General features: G+C 40.3%; 2 protein-coding genes across 2 annotated transcripts; both read right to left on the bottom strand.

The window, feature by feature from the left end:
• Nucleotides 1–19: 19 nt before the first annotated feature.
• Nucleotides 20–8550, bottom strand: LOC119724020. Its single transcript, XM_038194941.1, has 7 exons — nucleotides 8455–8550; nucleotides 7709–7850; nucleotides 5668–5898; nucleotides 4916–5116; nucleotides 4370–4519; nucleotides 1411–1522; nucleotides 20–290 (listed from the first exon to the last, which is right to left on the bottom strand). Exons 1-7 carry the CDS (start codon nucleotides 8548–8550, stop codon nucleotides 20–22), a joined length of 1203 nt encoding a protein of 400 aa, XP_038050869.1.
• A 1696-nt stretch (nucleotides 8551–10246) lies between these two features.
• On the bottom strand, nucleotides 10247–17874 carry LOC119724019. The gene is made up of 9 exons (XM_038194940.1): nucleotides 17762–17874; nucleotides 17344–17524; nucleotides 15316–15468; nucleotides 14001–14258; nucleotides 13277–13442; nucleotides 11829–12007; nucleotides 11362–11500; nucleotides 10393–10602; nucleotides 10247–10266 (listed from the first exon to the last, which is right to left on the bottom strand). The coding sequence occupies exons 1-9, from the start codon at nucleotides 17872–17874 to the stop codon at nucleotides 10247–10249; spliced, it is 1419 nt and encodes a 472-aa protein (XP_038050868.1).
• Nucleotides 17875–18537: the final 663 nt, after the last annotated feature.

Genomic DNA, 18537 nt, shown 5'->3' with positions numbered 1-18537 from the left:
ATGCAAGCAAGATGTAGGCCTACTTATGATCGAAGTAGTACCTGTATTCCAAGTTTTTGGAGACCAGCCTGGATGGCCAACTCCCCAACGTTTCCGGCAAGATCCCGGGCAAGACCTGCCAAAGCTGCCGTCGCCCAGGCAACTCAAAGGAAGCATTGAGATTACAGAACGGGATAGGGACCAAGAAATCCTGAAGGACTGATGTGGTTGTACACTCACTGTCGATGCAAATGGAGATGCCCAAATTGATCCGGAAGGATTCCTCTGCATCAGATTTGTCAATGACCATGCTGTAAAGAATTTACAAGAAAAGACAAATAATTTGTTTACCATCCGTTTTCTGTGTCCCCTTAAAAAAAAGCAAACCGTGTCCCTGACATTTTATGTTCAGAATATGATGCAAAGGCTGCCCAACAAGCAAAACATAACTCCCTGAGTACGTTTTGAGCATAAGTTTCTTGTTGTTGTAACTTTAAGGGTATATGTGATTCCGTTTTTGTTATACTAATACAAACAATATGCACACAAGGCTTTGGGTGAAGAGTGGTGTGCGCGGTAGTACATGCAATTTTTTACCGTCCCAAAACACCCGAATATGGCCGACCCTTTGAGTTATGGGTCACGAGTTGTCTTAATTTCCATGATTCAATTTAATGACCAAAACATGATGATGTGTATGAAAGCGTGACCAGCTTAAAGTTTACTCCACCTTTAGCATACCTTAAGGTGACCGACTTCCTATGGTGACCACTTCCGCTGACCCCAATGATAGGAGAAGATATTCAGATCCCGGCTCCAGCTTCCAAGACTCATCGACAGCCGATAGTTACAAGGATCAAAGATGAACGCAACTTGGTACTGACGGGAGTGATCCGGGAATGGGAAGCTCCAGACAGCAATCGAACCCTAGACACTTCTCCAGTAGTGTGCAGATCAGGTTCCTGGAAGGGCGGGGTAGTCTGACATCTCTTGGACAAAACTATACACAGATAAATTACTTTAGTACACGTTTAGAGAATTAAAGCAAAACAACGACTGGAAACCAAGACCCAGCGCATGACAAGCAGGTTTCAGAGTTCCCGGACCTTTATTATTATATCAACAGTTAGATATCTTTCCTCTTTTCTTCAGGAGGCTGTCAATTAAGTAGAATTTATCATCTGCGAGACCAGCAATAAGGTAAAATTATGTGTACAATACATATATATTTTCTATTATATATTCGACCGTACTTCTGTTCCAACCATCTTGTGTTACTTGTGGACGGACGCATGGCACTCGACTGATGTATTCCTGGAACAGGTAAACCACAACGCAAGGACAATTTTGAAATGACAATCCACATTACTCTAAATAAACCCATTCGTCAAATCGCAATTGATCACTTAAAATCATCAAATTTGTGGTTACTATTGACAGAAATGACTCACAGATAATCCTAGATGTTCCAGAATGGCATCCACGGCCGAGTCTGCCGCATTCCGACCGACCATCTGCAAGAAGCCTCTAACAGTTCCATTTCCTGTAGATGGATACAAATTATTCTCGATGCATTTCAACAAGGACAGACCAAAATGTACGCACTACAACTGTTTATGCCGCGAAAGTCCCCTGGCAAACCCCAAATTCGTTTTTAAAGAAGGGCGTTTGAGAAAGATAATCTTGTCTGTAGGATCTTTCTCTTAAGTTTAACATCCATAGGCATATATTTAAGAAAGATTCAAACCACTAAAAATCGCAAAACTTCGTTAAAAGGTAATAATTGCCATTTGCCTGTCGTTTATTGTATGCTCCAGTTTTAACAGGTAATCCCATAGATTTGGACTCAAAGGCATTTTGAAGGAATACCTGGCAATGTAGCATTCTGGTGCAGAGTGGTATTGGCACTCGGGTCCTCTTTAGAATGTCAATGGAGGGCAAGTCGAAGTCTAAGTCTGGCAGGCACAGGGACAGTGCTAGGTCCAATACAAAACACCTTGTCCTCAGTCAGCTTGTCAATGGTGTAGATAAGTGTCACGGCTTTGCCAATCTTCAGCTCTCCTGGGTACCTGGTAAAAGTACCGCATTATAAGGAAATTACACAGAATCAAATCAAGTGAACGTAAAAGCCTTTCGTCACATTTTAAAATATATTTTTCGTCAAGTTATCAATCGCAGACAATAAAAAAGGATTATTTCTCGCCTTGAATTGTGGAATGCTAATTTTTATTGAATTGAAAGCCTGAAAGTAAAGAGACTATTTTCCAATTATTGTCATTCAGAGCAATTAAGGGAATATACAACATTTGAAAACATCAACAAACAAAACTTCCAAATTATGTTAAATTACCTTACTGGACTTTTAGTGAATGACAGTGTAAAGCTTGGAAAAAACTGGCTTTTTTCAAATTCGCCCCCAAATTACCATTCTTTAGTTAGGTTGCATTTGTTTGCAATTGATTACACACCTATGAACGGGTACAAGCCAACTAGACTGTTTCCCCAACCTTACAATTCCCTGACGACTATAAATTGCTCTGTTTCATCTTCAGTGGGTCAGGGAACCAGACTCCAGGAACATGGTTGTTTTTCTTGGTTTTTCAAGCACCTACGAACACAAAACTTCAAGCAAGTCAGTGTAACACTATTCCTATGAAATACTACCCTCCAATCCATTCATTTCTGAAAATTACAGCAAAAGCAAATGTTGTATATTCCCTTTTACATCATTGATACCGACATCGACATCAAGCACTTTCTATGTTGCACTTACCCCAGTGGTAGTCAAATATGGTGAACGTCAAGACCATTTCCAAATCCCATTGACAGCGTGAACTCACACGGATCGATAATCAGCCACATGTTGACTGATAATACAGTGATTTTCAGATCGAGTTCGGCACAGCATCGAACTCCCAGGCATCGAGGTGAAAGCTCACATGTTATTCCAGTGGGCAGCGACTGCAGGCTTACTTCAGTGCACACTAAAGAGCATGAAAAATCGCACAAATCAAGGAAAGGGCAGATTCAATCAGCCAAATTAAATGACTGTGGCTATATCTACTTCAAACAAAATGTACATGAAATTAAAATGTTGTTGCGCTCTTATAAAAAGTATCTTAACAAAGTACCCTTAGCAAAGTATCTGGCTTTGTTTACTCATATAGACATCAGCCGTTTATCAATATAGACGCACATTTGCCTCACTCAAAAGAATTGCTTTTCAGCACAATATATTTTTTGTAATTGAAACTTTAATTTCATTTCCAGTATTTTTGGGCAAAACCCTCAACCACTGGACCAATATCACTTTGCTAGGTCACCGGAGGCACCACTGTCCTTTGGATTCTCTGTTGTTGGTTTTACATGCACTTCTAAAACAGATTCTTAAACCCCTATACACAAACAAGGTCCTTTGAGTGTGGACATCTCTTTTCACAAACTGAAACGCTCTACAGTGACCTTCCTTCACAATTGGGCGGACGTAATCCCCGTAGCATCCTGTCACAACTTTTTTTTTTCAATCCACAGCAGATTCAAACCTCGTCCCCAGGGCTAACTTTATTTTCCACCTCTTTTACAATAGCAAGCCCTGGATAGGAAATACTTGCTTCATGTGTCCTGATTCGATACCGCAAATTGGTAAGTAATTGATATATATCGTGTACTTGGTGTTATTTCCAACGTGCATCACGTGTTTTCACGTTCAATTTAATTAGTACGTCCACATATTATAAAAAAATAATCTTTCTTTCGAATTTATTTATTTATATGAAATGTATATACTGCATATTGGCTGGAGAAGATTATAACAATTAAAGTTTCAACATAAAAGGGTTTACGTAACTTTAATTTGATTCTATTTTAGCCCAGACACCGCTTACAAAAGCAAACGCTAACGTACAGCACAGGCAGGCACACCAGACTATTCCTAATTTACATACGTGTCCAAAAAATTTTGGACATGAAAATGATCCAATACAGGATGAGAGCAGTTAGTGGTGGGCGCGTCCTGCCCGACACCCTGGGGACGAGGTTGTTGCATATCCCCTTACAGCTTATTTTTTTACAGTTCAAGCATTTCAGGATGACAGACAGAGACTGTTTGTCACAAAGCCAGTGTGACGCAAACCCCCTAGTCGACACTATAATAATCCCTTCATTATAAAGCGTTAAATTGATTAACAAACTAAAACAAAGTTCATTCAAAAATCGATGTCAATTAAAACACTCTTTAAGTAATAGGAATGGGGATGCAGCATTGCTGCAAAGGTGAAACTGATCAAAATGAAACTAACTAGCCACTAGACAACTAGCGTCAACTAAGTTTTAATTTCCTCTGCCAAAAAAATAAAAGATAAACACAAGCAAAACATTACAAACATATTACCTTCCTCATCCACTGAAACAAGTGCGCCTGTGTCACACTGTCCATCGTTGATCTTATCTCGAAGACCAATGAACTCCAGAAAAACGTTGACGACTTCCTGTCCAGCATTCCGGCCAACCTGATCAAGAAAGTCCCTCAAGTTATTCCCTCCTACAAAGACAAAAAGATAGAAACAACAGTATCGTGGAAATGAGACTGGTAAAGCAGCTAATATATATAACCCAATTATTAAACGAAAACAGGCCCATTCCAGGCATTTGTTCACGACATACAAGGGGAACTTTATAGCCCCATTAATAGCAAAGTCCTGCCTGATGTTGTGACTACGATGACCCGCAAGCTATCCACTTACTCTAAGAAGCATTACAAAAACCCAATATTTATCAAATCCTTAATAACATTATTTAAAACTTCATCTTAAATTAATCAATATTGCCCCTTAAATAAATAAAAACCCGTATGTATATAGCATTACATGGTTCAACACATTAAACCTATTTGAAAATCGGATGGACATGTCGTATCCTTATTATTTGAATCTGTTACCAGGAAGGGCGAATGAGAAGTTTGAGTTGCAGAATGGAATAGGAACTCTGTAGTCCTGGATGATGTCCACATCAAAGATGCAATCATCGGCGCCTTGACAGATAGATGCCCCAAAGTCTACCTCAAACACCTTCTCAGCGTCCAGTTTGTTGATGGAGTACTTAAGGGTGATAGGACCGATGCTTTGCTGCTGCGATTTTCCTGTTTACATAGACGGGGTATGATTAATTAATTTCTTATTTTTCATGTGTACTCTCGGTAACACTAAGATAATCTGAATCTGGTTTAAGCCTTGTCAGACACCTGTAGCATTTTGAAGCTCGTAGGCCACTTAACCAACAGTGTGTATACGTCTTTGAAACTAACTAGGCGATTACCCGGTTTTAGAGGTTCGTAGGACGCACAGAGTTGCAGGATGTATTAGTCCCTGTTGCGCCCCATACGAACAGCGACCTCTATAATCATATTGCCGTGTAGCTTGGATGCAAAAAAACACCGTGTGCGTGTGGGGGCATGTACGTGAGTAGCTTTTGCTAACAAAAGGAGACGTTGTACAATAGAGGACAATAGGGTCCCAAATTCCCGAAGGTCCCCAATTGAAGATCGTGTAAAAATCATATGGGAGGTTTTCCCAAAAAGTTTGAGTACAAACAAAAGAGGGACACTATAGGGTCCTAGATTACAGGCAAAAACACACTTGGGTGCATCCGTGTATACATATTTTTTTTTTCGTCAAAACGACCTTGACTCACCCCATTCGTAGCTCAACAGCAATTTCTTGTACTGCAAGTGCTGAAATGCGATGTAGAATGTGAAATCACATGCGTCAACTTCCACAAAGGCTTTGAAGGAGCGGCGGAATTTCAGTTTCTTAATGTTGAGTTCCAGACAGCAGTCTAGACGGAGGCAGTTCTCACTCAGGGAGCAGTAGGCCACCTTGGCCAGCTCTGGGGGGAAAACTGGCAATGTGGAGAACTGACAACCTGCGCAAATCAACAACAAGACGTTGTAAAAAAAAAGGATACGTTTTAGGGTCTTTGGTGATGGAGGGGTATTTTAGGGGCTTCTGAATTAATTCAGTTAACATTTTATTTCTTTTTCGCAAAAAAACGCCATTTTGTTATCTTTGAGAATCCGGCTCTCTTTTGACTGCTTAAAGTTAGTTTAAACGGTTGTTATATTTTCAAACACAATTTAAGATTACTGTACGAAAATGTCTGAGCGTTTAACTGGTATAGTGCCCTCTTGTGATTATGAATCTAGAAAATTCCAACGTGATTCCAATTTGAGTCACATTTGTCCTGAAATCATTCCGATAAATCTCTCAATTATTCCTTCAATCAAACGTAAAATCCCAGGTTAAACCCAATTTTCCTAATCATCTGTATGCTGTCCATCAGCGGCCGTGCGTAGAAGCTAAAAGTGAGTACATTTATAGATGATTTAAGAGATATTTTGTGGGGGTTTGTAATGCATAAAAAACGTGGGTTTCATGACATGTTGTTATCACATGGGTACATGTACGCACAATTTATTGATCTTTAACTAAAGATTATGCCCTCGTATTTAATTTTATTGCTGGTTAATTTAGTGTAATTTGGGGCTTATAGTAGCTTATCCAATCTCTCAGTTTGTTAGATAATTTAGTTGATACTTGTTAAATTTATTGCATGTAACGTAGTCCATTTTCATGTGTTTTTCATGTCACTTCATATGTAGGTTCCAATATTTATTTTTGTATTCATTTGGTTTTCTTGTAGAACCACGGCCTACCACACGGCTTACACAACCCCCATTCCACGGCTCATTCTTCATCAGTAAATCAACTCAGTTTTCATCAGTAAATCAGCCTAATCAGCTCAACTACTATCTTCATCATTGTAATTTTGAGAGCAATCAGTAAATAAAGGAGAGCAAATCAACCAATCATAGACTTGTCACCAGTCTCCTGTCCTGCCCTTTCAAATACAATAAAACGAAAAACTTATAGTTTAAAAACAGTTTTGATTGTGTTTTTTTCCGTTAAAATTTTTAACAGTACACTTTTTTCCTTTTTGCTTTGTTTTTCAAACGCAGTAAAATCCCAATAACTCAAACCTCAAGGTAATGGATAAAGGTATCCAGAGTTCGAGTTAAGCGAGGTTCCCGTTTTTTCTAAGTCCAATTCACTTGTACATGAACAGTACATGTACTTCCACCGTATTACTCACTTTGCCAGGCTAGACTGGAAATGGGCAAAATCATCAATTTTTTGTGTGATTTTGACCCAAAAATTAGAATGTGTGGCTCAAACCTAAATTTGCACTATTATTGGAATGTTATAAACTTTTGTAATTTTTAATGCAACAAATTAGAAAAAAATAACCGCAAAAAACAGAGGCTGTTAAGGCTTTTCCCGCGAATAGTGGCCACGCTGGATTCCCAGTATGCATTGAAGTTGGTCACTTGACCGTGAATTTTAGTACAAGTAGATTTTTAGATAGGTTCGGGCACAGAAAACATTGTTTTGACTCAATACATGAATATTTCCATGTTTTTGTATAAAAATATAACATTTTACGATTATTATGCTTTTTAGTCGGTAGTTATGATAACAATGCATACCGTAGACATCGTGTTTTGGTACTATATAGAGCCCCTGTGAAAGTTACGACAAGTCATCAGATTTCACGCCGATCGGCCAAAGCGTTCCGGAGCTATTCCAATTAGTTTAGTTAGGAGCACATTCTGACAACCGAAAGGGTCAACATTTCCAAAAAAAGGCAGTACATGTTGTATTTCTTTTTTACTCACTTCTATCATCCTGAGACAGCCTGGCTTCCAACTCCATTCTAGTTCCCGTGATTGCAAGTTGCCTCTCCTCCAGAGCAGCAATCAACTGTAGATGACTCATGCTGGTTGGCGCTAGGCATGGTTCCTTATCACTAAGAAATTCCTGCAAATTCGGTACTACAGTTATTTAGGCCTGTAGCTTGTCTTGAAGTTTGAAACGATAAAGTGTGTTTTATTAATGTATCTTAAAATCTAACATTGGCTGTAAAAAGCAAAACACCACTGTAAGCTTATTGCAGCTGCTTTTGATTCTGGAACTTTTAGTGCACTGTAAGCTCAGTGACACCATAATATATTGAGCCTTGCGTTCACATCTGTCTATAAACTTTATCCCATTTGGGCCACTTTTAAATTATCTGGTCTCTAATGAAAGGCATTCACAAACCAAGAAGGTGTTGTGAACAATAAGAAAGTTGCCCAAACAGATTTTGACAGTCTTTACAAGCTTTGTCGTAATAAACTTTCAAACAAAGGATACAAATCACACAGAATAAAAATCATGTCGTCAAGCATAAAAAACACTGACATGTTATGGTAACTAGTTTAAAAAAAGACATTTTGTTTCCTCAGAAAAAAAACAAGTTGTTTAACTTCTACATTTTTGAGACACGCTGTAATTTTGTGGACAATAGTCTTAATTAGTTTGTCAATCGGTAATCAATCCGATGCTTGATTTGATTATGACCCTCCACCACCATGTGACTTACCTTTGGAATGCCAAGATCATTCAGGACGAAGTTCAACGCAACCTCAATACCTGCTTGCAGTAACTCCTCTCCAGTATCTTTGAGTAGCTTCCTCATAGTTGCACGATTAAAATACTCCCCAATGTCAACTGCAATGCAACATTGTACAAGATGGCGTTGTTTGTATTTCATAGCCAGTGTTTTTTGTGTGTAATAAACTGAGAACATTTATTCAGAGTTGTTATCTAGTCACGAGTCAATCACAAGTAGAATCAGAAGTCAGGTCACAAATAAAAGGAGATGAACAATGATAACAAATGCCTTTGTCGTGGCCCATTTTCATGACTTGAGAACTTGTGGTGTTTTTTGACCGACTCATTCATCTATATTTCTAATTCGGCCTTTGAGAAGACGACCATGGGCGACGCCAGGATTTTTCTAGGGGGGGCAAAGCACATTATTTCCAAAACAATCCCTGTACTTTCTCTAGGTATTCTCAATTTATCTTTTTTTCAAGGGTGGGGGGGGGGGGGGGGGAATTTGCCCACTCCACCCCATTGACTCCCCTGCGGATGCCCGTGTTGTTGAATGTTCATTAAATTAAGATAAATATGACTTGAAGACGACTAAGTAATGTTCATTTTATAGAAATACAGCTGTAATCATTCGATAACGGTGGGCCTGCGCAAAGTTTACAATTTATTAGGATTTCATTTGGTTCCTGCTTACTTTCTGGCCACGTGATGGTTCCATCGGGATGGCAAAAGGGCACAGGGACAGCAGAATCTTTCAACACGTGGATAGATGTCAAACAGGCCGCATCTCCAGTCTTTGGGCAGATGGCAACAGACATGCTGACTAGTAATTGAGTCCTGCTCTTTTCAATGGTGAATCTGAGTGACAACAAAAGTACAATAAGGATAAAGAAGGAGGCAATCCCACTTCCTGTACATCTATTGTTCGTAATACATTATTAACCTTAAAACAAAGGCACTCTTTGGTGACAACCTTCTAGATCACGTACATTTGATTCGAAAAAAAATGGTCGTCATAATCTTATTCAAAACAATCCAGCCGAATTCCAGATAAACGCACACTCTAAAATGTCCCTATTTGAAGCAAGGCATGCAACGGAGGGGACCGCTGCTTTTGTGTTGGTCATTGTGTTCACAGGGTCTTTTGAGATATCTTCGTATAGGGCGATGCGTTAGGTAACAATAGTCTGGAGTGTGTCTGGGGGTACAGGGACACTGTAGATACCCTTCGTGCACGGTTTGTCAGATTCACCCGGAATTCATTGTTCTTTTTGGCTCGAGACTTTCAGGGTAAGAAAGCCACTTCTCTGGGGAAAAAACACTTCCCGACATCACTTTCCAGTTCGTTGGGACCCACTTATCATGGCAAAAGGGTCATTTAACCAACGTAAGTGTCACTGTTTTGACCCTGCAAAATATCGGGCCAAGTAAAACCAGGATGTGACCAGGGACTTTTCAGTCGGTATCCTAGTTTGAGAAAAAAAGTCAAATAACGACACTAAAAAGATATTTGTTTTCTTTGATTATGTATTAATATTTTCCCAAAGATGGGAATTTTTTTTAATGACACTTTACATCATAATTAAAAAATAAAAAAGAATGTATACCTCAGAGACAGCTCCATGTCATCAGCAAACGGAATGTCAAAGGGCACTGGAAAATTCAATTCCTTGCCTAGAGAAAATTATCATAAATTAACACTGCACTAAAAGTGAATATATTTTTAGCTGCAAATTTTAACTCGGAATTAACAATAAAACCAAAGAACAGTCTAAAACTTACATAGAAAACGTGTAATCTATACATTTAAAAATATAAAATTCATTTTAATATTCTTTTTCCTAATTTGTCATATTCCCCCTTTTCTCCTTCTCTACAAATGTCTTAATTGATATGAACATGAAACAGTGACAACTCAACTTACCAAATTCGGAATCTAGAATGTGCATGGTGTAGTTCCAAGAATTGACACCGAGTACAAACTGAAACTCGCAAGGGTCAAAGCGCATGAATGCCTTGAAGGCAAAGGACACCATGAAGAGTTTGACGTTCATACAACACTCCACACCCAGGCAACTCTTGTCTATCTTACAGTACACATTCTTGGGCAGGGAAACTTGAAGCAGAAGGCAGCCTTAACAAAGGAAAAACAAAAACTATTTTTTGGTAATTAATAAGTCAGTTCTTTATTCCAAAATAGTCTGGTGCACAACAAGATTCGACAATCTCGGGATAAACGCGGCAGATAAATGCACACAAGGCTATGGGGGACGTGGTAACCGAATCCGCATCCTGTGTAATTTTTCGTGCAATCGAAAAGAGATGGAAACTTTTGTTCGCACAAAAGTTTGGACACACAAACACCTAAAACACTTTGGTGTCCAAACGTTTTTTTTTCTTCTGCAAACTGTTACTTCAGAACACAACGGTCTCTTCCATTTTGCTGGTACCCTGCTATGCTTTTGCACGCATAAGAAGAAATGTTTATCCCAAAAGAAAAATCGTCAAACTTGATGTGCACATGCTTGGCATACCGAACTGGCTCATTTGCGGGGCATTTTTTGAATGGGCTCCTATAAGTAAAGCCACTGTAATGTAAACATTATTTTGATGACAATACGTCGGTGTATCTATTGGGAAAGTACACGCTGACAAATCGCAACGCTACCAAAATAGAGCAAATAAATACCGGTACAGGTAAAAGTACACACAAAAAACACCCCAAATACATATAAACCTCAAGCAGGATGCAGGTTCCAACCTCGCTCTGCAATCGTTTTTTTGGGGTTTAATTTCAAAATCAACAATCAAAGAGTAATTACTCAGGAACAACAAACATAACCATCAAACAAAGATTTAGACACAGACCACCACCGGATCAATCCACACTTACGATCCTCAGGTTGCCTGTATCGCTTGAGTAAGGTCTGTCTATCTCCTTGTGAGCTTAGACCACGCTGTTGCAGCTCAATTCGCAACATATCATTGGATAAAGACTCGGGTAGAACGCACGGCTTGTCACCAACAAGTTTCTGCAGTTCAAAAAGACAAGTCAAAATCTAAACTTCAGAACTTGTTTATGACTTATATAATACAGCTTTGTATGCTAAAGGTATTGCTAAAAAATAATTGTATGGTTGTACGGTTACATTTTGAATTTGACAGCTCATTTGTGATGTGCAATTATCTGAAACACTGACTTAATTTTGCACAAATCAATACATTTTGATAATATTTGTAGTAAAAAATACACTCCAGAAGAGAATTGAATGAACGGGTGCAATAACGGTTTACTTTCCCCTTTTTAGGAGTGGGAGGGGGTTAGGGGCCAGTTTAACTAATATTTGTCATCGAACTTACAACAATGGTCTTGACTAGAGTCAACAACGCGTCTGCTGTTTCCTCCAGTCCAAGCTTACGGGCAAATGCCAGGATGGATCCAATCTTCAGGTTCCTCAGAGTGAAGTTCTTAAACGGAGACCCCGAGGCAAGTTTTGGCTCGGGAAAGCCCAGTGCTTCTCTGGTTTGTTGAGTGTTGTCTTCGCCAAAAGTGAAAAAGTGTTTATGAATGACAACAATTCGTCACCGACACCACGAAGTAACACCCATCTACATACCAGTAAAAACTAGCAATCGGAGAAAACGGCAACTAAAGTTGAACGGCTTCTAAAACAACACTTTGCGTCAAAACAACAGAGTATTTTCAGTTGGGTTTCTCGTTGTGAACACTTGATGAATTGAATTTATGCTGTTTTTCACTCGATTGTGTATGAAATAAACAAGAAATAAGAGAAAAAAGATGAGTGTTAGTTCGTGAAACCGAAAAAGCTGCGAAACTGTAAATTTTCGTTTTCACGAAGTAACACTCTTCAATGTATTTAACACGAGGAAAGTGCAACTTCAGGTCAACTTGTTACAAGAAGAGTGTTACTCGTGAAAACGTTTTTGCTCACTTATGAGCAGAGTGCGCGCCATGCATTGCAATTGAAAATGGAACTTGAGTGTTACTTCGTGAAAACGGAAATTGTCACTTTTGCGCAAAAGTTGCCATGGATATTTAGCGTAATTATTAAAGTAACGCTCTTGAAGCTTTGAAACTTCGTGCAATGGAAGGCCTTGATGAATAATGTTAAAAAATAAAAAAAAAATGAAAATCGAAAAAAATATGCTTTAACACGGTAGAGTGTTACTTCGTGGTGTCGGTGACGAATTAATTCAAGCTGATACATTATTAACCGCCCTGTTACTTTCGCGTTTACACAGCGATCTTTATGCAACGGGGCAAAATGGCCTATGCAAATGAGCTAGTTCTATAAAACTTACCTTTTCTAAATCTTTACAAAGCAATACCAATATTCCAATTCGTAACAAGATCATTTTACTAGGGAGTAGACTTGAAAAAGGGCACTCGCCCATCCGTCATGAGAGATTTTCACCAATCATCAGCGAGGGGGGGGGGGGGGGGGGGGGGGGGGGCACACCATCTTCCTATGGGGACGCTGTTCTAACTGGACAATCATGGCCACTAAGGGACAAATATGTGGCACTTTTCATGGAAACACAGTTGCCGACGTTACCACAACATTCCAAAGGGCACTCTTTAAAAAGGGTGCTCGTTAAAAAGTGGCATTTGTGAAAAAAAGGCACCGTTCACAAGATATTGGGGCTTGTGTAAATGCCCCCTTACCAACACCCTCCCCCCCCCCCCCCCCCCTGCTGGCTACGCCTCTGATAGTGTTATTTATACGGAGGCAATATTTGAAAACCTTTCTTCGTGTACGTACACATGAGGAAAATGTTTCAATTACCTGGTGACATTACTAGACCAAAAGAGGGCGTTCGCTTTGGTGGTAGTTTGGTAGGGTCAGGTCTATCGGTAGTGGTGTCAGGGGGAGGTTCGCGCTCAGGGCTGGTGTCCTTCGTCTCTCCGTCTTTATTATTTCCAAGCACGGTACCTTCCTTCACTACCATTCCCTATGTACAGTGGTAAAAAATCAGTGATGTGGTCGAGATCCTTTTCATGCCTCTAAAAAGACCTACAAAAATACGTATAGTCTAGAACGGAACATCAGGTTTATCCCCTTTTTATTGACTGTCATTTGTTTCAAGGGTAGTCCATTTCAGTGAAGTCCATGATCAGATACGAGCAAAGACTCTCAATGCTTTACCTTTTAAAAAAGAAAACATTTATTTTGGTAGGATTTTGAAAGGTTTCATAGGTCTCGAATCCACTAACTTCGTATGTCCTAGTATCAGTCTTTGGTAATAATGTCTGCGACAGACGCTGCGGTTAGCAGTGTTTGAATGCACATGGGGTTGAATACACACTGATTGAATGCACACTGAGGAGACACAGCCTTGAATTTACTGCAGCATATTATGCAAGTGTGGCGTTCGTAACGCCATGACTGTACAGAGGCCCTTTTCGATGGTGAATGCGTTTTACCGGACATTGTTTTGCTTCGTTCACTAACCAGGACAATGCCTCCGTAATGTGCAGTGATCTGTGCTCGAACAGTTTTTCAGACTTACCAACCAAACAATTTTGAAATCGTCACAGACTTGTGTCCACTTGGGTGTTTTCAGAAGTCTCTTCCCAAGGTAGTTGCCAGGATCCACGTATCCATCCTTGGCAGCTAGGTCAGCAGCTGAAACATCGTCATCCAGGACGCCGTCTAGAAGGGACGCCAGGCGGTTGGGTTTGGATTTCTTCATTGAAAGATGGATGTAGTTTGAAGGTCTACATGTTGCGGAAAAACCGACTGTGCCAATAACAGTTCCAGCTATTACCTTTGATGAGAAGAACCAAATGGCTCATGAAATATTGCATTATTCGCACCTAAATTTCTCTCTCGATTCAAACTTGGATTAGCCCCTGGTGTGGATCCCTCAAAATGCTTACCTTAGGCCAAAAAAAAGTCTCTGGTTTCTGGTATGCGCGCGTCGCCGTAGCCATGCGCGTCGGCAAAATGAAAACGTTTTTTTTTCAATGAAAGATTATATCTTAAAACCGCCAAACTCACTGGTTTGACTGGAATCCTGCTGCTGCACAATTTGAACGTATTTTTAGATTGGGTTATGGTCGAGAATAAGCTTTATGTGGCCTCTCTGGACTCCCATATATTTGTACTAAGTTTAGTCGGGCACCATTTGCAGTCACCAGCCGACATTTGAAGCAAAAAAATCAGGTAAAAAAAAAAAAAAAGCCGCGTCGCCGCACCACTTTTTGGGCAAGCTCCATACCAGAAACCGGAGACTTCACCTTCAAGATTGCACTGCGCACCATTAAACCCTGCCTGAGGTATAGTACTGGCAAAGTGGGATCAGAAAACGCAGGTATGGCACGTATTATACTCCCATTATGGTACCAAAAGGTCAATGCATACAATATGTTGAAATAACATGCTAATTAATGATTGCTTTAATGCAAACTGTTCTTTCAATATGCTTTTTTTGAAGACAACGTTTAAATTATGCAAAGGACATAATCTCATTACTTCGCCAAACACAAATGGCTCCAAACGGCCGGCGATATGGATGACTCGAACTAATTACCTCTTTAATCTAGATTTTATTATCGGAGTGCCTGTTCAGCATTTTCAACGTTTGATTTTCCCTTTAAAATGCTTTTTGAATTAACAATGCGGTATCATACATGTATGTATAATAAGATGTTTAGCAAACACACCGCATCTGATTAATCTTTACAAAGTATGGCTATAGATAATATGCCTGTTACAAATTTGACTCATCAGATGAATCATACAAAATGAAAAGAAATGAACTTGATAATCATGAAATCAAAATGCAGTTTAAGCAAAACCCAGTTAAGCTGATTTCCACTTACATGAACTCCTTCAGTTTTGGAGATGGTCCTATTGGGCTCAACGTTGTCAATGATGATCTTGATGTCGCGGAAGGCCCCACCACCAGCCTGCAGAGTAACCTGGTTGGGCTTACCAGCACTCTTGTAAAGGACGCCTGAATATGGTGCCACCAACTTGACAAAAAAGGAACAAATGCTCCGGTTATAAATAATGTAGGATCAATGATGTATTAGGAATGTGCAAGACTACTTTTGTTTGGGGGGAATGACATATTTCCCGACAGTCAATTCGTGCTAAAAGGTAAGACAGGGTTCCTTGTCCGGGCATCTGCCCTCTGTCGTTGTCGTCGTGGCAGCCGGTCGATGTCGATCAGGTCATCCCAAGGCTTCCTGAAGGGGAAAAAGACATATGTGAGCGCGATAAACATGACCGGATATTCCGCACACCAGGTTAGCATCGTCGACGGCTTTGGAAAAAGCATTACGTCGGCTGCGAGTGTCTGCAACCGCAGTGAAGAGTGAAGCCTGGGAGACAGCTGTACCAGTGAGGATGTTCTTTTTCCACTGGGAGCGTCCTCCCGGGTGGTGACGTTTATTTTTTATTAATTTTTGTTTATTATCTTTTTAATTTATCGTTTTATTTTACCAGGGTAGCCCCATCAGTTACTCTATAAGAACTGTTCTCCCTGGGTGCCCTGGATGTCGATGTCGATGAGGCATGTTTTTAAGTTGCGTTATCAGTGTGTCCTTGAAGTGAAGCTTGGGCGGGCCACAAGGTCTATCACCCATTAGGAGCTCTGTATAAAATACGGCTTTGGGGAGTCTGGAATCGTCCATCGTTACAACATTGCCGCGGTTCGTCTGAAATGACACCCCTCAAGCATTTTGGTGACATGAGCATGCCAGCCAGTCGCAAAACCATGGAATTAGGGATCCTGATCGCCAGCTCATGCTAAGGATAAAACAAAGATGCCGGATCTAAGCCTGACTGAGTACGAGAGAGTACAAGTCTCTACGGTGCAGGGAAGGCTGGCAAATCAACTACTCGGTAAACTTTACACTTAGTGGATTAAGTCGAGCGTCGCTCTCTGCTTCCGAGATAAAGCACAGCTGTCAACCTTGGCTAGAGGCGTTCCGTTGAGCAGGACTTGAGGTATGGTGTTGAGTGGGGGAAGAGGTGAAAACTATATGAGCTTTTTTGCATTAATAGAGAGACCCAGGTCACTGGCTATACGGGCGAAGATGTCAATGATCTTCTGCAGGTAAGCGTGGATGTGGGAAACAAAAACTGTGTCGTCAGTATACAGCAGCTCACGGACAAAGAGAATATGGAATCTGGTTTTGGCCTTGAGCCAGACGAGGTTAATTGTTTCTTTATTCTGGTGCTGATAATGACAAAATCAGCGAGATGTTGGTGAGGTCTGCAGTGAGATAGACTGTGAAGAGGGCAGGTGCCATGTGCTCCCGGTAGTGCATCTGAGACCTTGCCGCCTGAGCAAACGTGGGCGAAAATGCCGTTATTTCACTGGCTAAGGAGATTGATGCATTTGGAGGGGCGTAAATCCCGCGGGGGGATTTTGTCTGACAAAAGACGGAATTAAAAATTGAAGTGCACTAAATTGATGATTATGGACGGATTTGAATATTAGAATCGGTGAATTCGAATGATAAAGGTTCATAAATAGCCGGGAAAACCTATAGGAAAATATATATATATGGAATAGTTCTGAAAAAAAAATCCCAAGAGACTGAATGCACCCGTCTTATATAACCTTAAGTGAGCAAGTTTATATAAATGCACATTTGTTTCATGAACTAATGTCATTTGGTGTACATCTCCCTCCCAACAGAAAGTTTGCATCACAACGTGGTGTGCACCCCCCGGCTTTGGGGGTATGACCATTCTTCCACTCGACGACACGAGTTTACGCTACTGCTGACACTGTCTTAAATATGGCAATTTTTTAATATGGCTATTTACTTCTTCGCAGTATTAGTACAAAGCCCACACAAAAGCCACAATAAACGGGCAGAGAATGACATACTAACCTTTGCTCCAGGTAGTATTTCCAGATCCACACCTTGATTCTCATAGTGTCCAGCTGAGTCCGTTGGGTAGAAACCTCCTGACGCGCACGCCCCGGATCCCGGTTCACGGAATTTCCTTGGGAATCTCTCGTGAGCCTTGGGCCCAAACAGTTTCATGACAAAGGCTTGGGACTTTTGATATCTGAAAACCAACATTAAGGTGGACATAAACTCTACGTTAATCATCGTGTCATTTGTTTAAAGAGCTCGCACCCAAGAGCCAAATGATAGCGCTTCCTGGAAAATACCTGGACCAATGACATGCAGGGGAGGGGGCACATTCTGTCAACAAAACGCGTACAAAATTGTTTCGTGTGCATGAGAACAGCGAACCTAAGTACGGGCACATTAAGTATTTTGTCAATGTCAGACTACTCACCCTTCCTTTAGTGCCTGATACGCTTCTTTGACAGCATGAACACTACCGATAACGAGGTTATGCAGCTCAAAAAATGGGCCTAGGAGATTCTGAAGGGGTTGTATCGGATCCATCAGATCTTGAAAGATTGACTCAATCTCATCTCGCACTCGTCCTCTCAATGTGTGCTATAATAAGCGACAAATGACACGATGAACCACAAAGGGGACACAAACATTGGAATGGTAGTGTTGAGGCAAGATCTTTGTCTAGATATTTGCGATTTGAAAAAAATTCGTTTGACCACAGGGCTTGCTCACAAGAGAGGGAAACTTCACTGAAACAGCATCTCCGCACTCAGGAGAAAATAGTTGTCCACAATGTGAAAGTAACATTGTAATTACTGTTCGTGAGGTTTATCTTCAAAAATTATCATGAAATACCGTACTTGACTAAAAAGTGGAATATATTTGTATCAATTTTCAACGATTGTCGGCTGACCATCCTTCGAAAAAAAATATCTGTTGTTCTTAAAATTATCCCAAATTTGCCAAATTTTATTACACGTTCGAACGGCTGCAAGCCATCTAGTATGGTTCCCTGACCTAACATTTTTTCCAACGATGGTGGGCTGGTTGCCAAATTTTATTACACGTTCGTGAACGGCTGCAAGCCATCTAGTATGGTTTCCTGACCTAACATTTTTTTTCCAACGATGGTCGGCTGACCATCGTTAGGAAAAATGTCTGTTTTTCTTAAACTACCCCAAATTTACCAGATTTTATTACAAGTTCGTG

The sequence above is a fragment of the Patiria miniata genome, unplaced genomic scaffold, assembly GCF_015706575.1.
Source record: "Patiria miniata isolate m_02_andy unplaced genomic scaffold, ASM1570657v1 HiC_scaffold_17, whole genome shotgun sequence".
In the NCBI taxonomy this organism is placed as follows: Eukaryota; Metazoa; Echinodermata; class Asteroidea; order Valvatida; family Asterinidae; genus Patiria; species Patiria miniata.
Note: the sequence above shows the minus strand (reverse complement) of the source record. Positions and strands in the feature narration are given on the sequence as shown.

Excerpts from the sequence above, each read along its gene's own strand:
- LOC119724020 (XM_038194941.1), bottom strand. The coding sequence starts at position 8,550 with ATGAGGAAGCTACTCAAAGATACTGGAGAGGAGTTACTGCAAGCAGGT. Across the intron at positions 5,899-7,708 it reads GCTGTCTCAGGATGATAGAA|GTTGTCAGTTCTCCACATTG; the intron begins GTGAGTAAAAAA and ends TGATTTGCGCAG. Across the intron at positions 291-1,410 it reads GTGAGTCATTTCTGTCAATA|CATGGTCATTGACAAATCTG; the intron begins GTAACCACAAAT and ends AATTCTTTACAG.
- LOC119724019 (XM_038194940.1), bottom strand. The coding sequence starts at position 17,874 with ATGGATCCGATACAACCCCTTCAGAATCTCCTAGGCCCATTTTTTGAG. Across the intron at positions 12,008-13,276 it reads TGGTCTAGTAATGTCACCAG|ACAACACTCAACAAACCAGA; the intron begins GTAATTGAAACA and ends CTTTTGGCGAAG. Across the intron at positions 10,267-10,392 it reads CATTCTAGATTCCGAATTTG|ATTACACGTTTTCTATGTAA; the intron begins GTAAGTTGAGTT and ends TTAAATGTATAG.